Source organism: Brugia malayi (assembly GCF_000002995.4).
Source record: "Brugia malayi strain FR3 genome assembly, contig: Bm_v4_Chr1_scaffold_001, whole genome shotgun sequence".
Lineage (NCBI taxonomy): Eukaryota > Metazoa > Nematoda > Chromadorea > Rhabditida > Onchocercidae > Brugia > Brugia malayi.
Genome location: NW_025062475.1, coordinates 9,709,647 through 9,712,131, shown reverse-complemented (window position 1 = coordinate 9,712,131; position 2,485 = coordinate 9,709,647). Strand labels below are relative to the sequence as shown.

The following is a 2,485-nucleotide window of genomic DNA, read 5'->3' as shown; positions in this document are numbered from 1 at the left end:
TTCATATCTTACAGTCGATTAGAGTGTTCTGAAATTGAATTGAAATTACTGCTATTGCAATTTGATAATTGCTGAAAGTTACAAAATTAATAAAAACTTTGTCAAAAAACTGTAATTGCTTATTTGGGCATATAATTTATTTTGCTTTTGCATCAAAATTATAATGCAATGATCTGTTCTTTAATTTGAACTCATTTTCTCTTTTCATAAATTTGTGTTTATTTGTTTCCTTTTTTGAATTTTTAAGATTACTCTATTAAATCCGAAAATTTTAATGGCGGATACAAAGCCTAGTGTAGCGGAAAATATGTTGGCATTATTCATTATTTTTGTAGTAAGTTCGATTTTTACTACATTTATGCTTTTCCAAAAAACATCGAACTTTTTTTTAAAAAAATAAGTAATAGAAAAAAAAAAACAATGTTTTCTGTTGAAAAAAATAAATAGCAGAATGTTCATAAATCATTTAGTAAGTCGTATTTAATGTTGAAAATTTAATGACAATTTATTTGTGAAAAGATGATTTTTGTCAAGTGCAACATAATTTAGTCAATACATTATCCTACCTTGGATATCTTAGAGATTTTAAATTAATACTTATCACTTTGAGATTTTTAAAAATTAGTTAATGAATTACTCTAAAAAGATACAATTCCATTTTGAATTTAATGTCAAATTTTATTTAATTTCTACTTTAAAACAGGTGTCATTGTTTGGCTTCATCAGCAATGGCTTATCACTTCATCTCACAATCACAAATTCACATTTTCGGAATGCTTATGGCACTCTTTGTACGGCGATTTTGTTGTGTAATATACAAACGATGGCAGTTATACTAATTTGGGGAGCTGTTGTCCTACTAACGTAACACTTCTTTTTGCGCTTAATTTCAATTATCCGTGAAAACAAATCGGAATTTTAATTTGACAACTACTAATTTTTGCTGTGTTGAATGAACCGTTTCCAGGAATTCACGTGAGTTATCATCGCAGACATCTCCCATTGCCTTAATACCCGGATGCTTTGCTAATGTATCTTTTTACGGATCATTATTGCTGAATTTGTTAATTGCGGTAAATAGATACTGCGCTCTTACACATCCTCTCAAATATCATTCTTTTTGGTCTGTACAGAAAGCTCGTATAGCAGCAATTATTGCTTATTTTCTTGGGTTTCTTCCATGTTTTCCAAGCATTTTTGGTAAAGCTTTGTCAGATTCGTTTTTTTAGCAAAGTGAAGTAAGTGCAATTTATAAAAATGATAAATATTATCAGTGAAAGAAAATGGCTTACCGCAATTGAAGTTCAGGATTTCAGAAGCTTGATATCAACCAATAAATAATGCATCAACTTTATAACTTATGCTTACAGAACCCTGTACTCTCATTTTTAATATGGAATTGGATTTGCGCTGGAGCTACAGTAATACCAGTTGTGGTTATATCAATTCAATGTTTGACCTAATATTCTGTATTTCAACGCTGACCACAGCGGGATGCATTAACTTTATAACGCTTTTTAGGATTAGAAATTACAGTAAAGTTACGATTCACGGTTGTCTCATTAATTAGTTGCAATGAAGGAGTTTAATTAATACTTAAAATGCGTTGTTAACTGTTTGATAACCCAATTCTTCAGAAAATATAAAACATTTATTTCCCACCTGGTCGACTTGTATGCTTGGAACCAAAATGAACTAACTGTTTAGACTGAAAGCATTTTTCGAGCAAGTTTTTAAGTAAATACTTGTCTCAGTAAACTTAACTTTTTTCAGTCAAGAAAAATGAAAGTAGACCAACTGATAACACGTTCTATCAATCGCAATCGTGACATAGGTTTTTTTAAACAGGCAAGCACGCAACATTAAACTAAACAACAAACTGTGATAAATATTACAACGACTTTGGCTAGAAAGTCTACAACAATTGGCCATCATGCATTCATAAATTGTTTTTTCATTGCAGTCGTGTACCAGTGGGTTTACAATTATGATAGTTGGTATTTTCTTTAATGTTGGCCCACATTTTCTCACCAATAAATGGGCTTTATTTGCTGCGACTACAATTTGCTGGCAACTTTCGAATACCTTAGATGGGTGAGAGATTTGTTCCATCTACTAAAAATTACCTTTTCTTCTTTATATTTCCTTGCATCGTCGCTTATTGCAATTCTTTCTGGAATTATTTGCATCTGATGAAAATAATTTCAAATTGACATTTAAATTGTTAAAATAACATTTGTAATTGGGAATTGTAATATCTTCCAAGATTCTAAAATAAATTTTAAACTTGAAATGAAAGCAAATACAAATTTATTTGCAGGTTTGTTGTATTGTTCTTCAGTTGGCATTACGTCAGGAATTCATCAACAAATAGTAATAATTTGTTATCGGTCAAATTGTAGAATAGAAAGTCTGGATTAACTTTTAATAATTTTTTTTTTTTTTTTAAATTTAATTTTTTTTTTCGATGTCATAATATAATAGA

General features: G+C 29.5%; 1 protein-coding gene across 1 annotated transcript; it reads left to right on the top strand.

Moving 5' to 3' along the window:
- Nucleotides 1-628: 628 nt before the first annotated feature.
- On the top strand, nt 629-1,570 carry Bm4583 (Uncharacterized protein; the record flags this gene model as incomplete). The annotated part of the gene is made up of 3 exons (XM_043077319.1): nt 629-705; nt 968-1,228; nt 1,417-1,570. The coding sequence occupies 3 exons, from the start codon at nt 629-631 to the stop codon at nt 1,568-1,570; spliced, it is 492 nt and encodes a 163-aa protein (XP_042933253.1).
- Nucleotides 1,571-2,485: the final 915 nt, after the last annotated feature.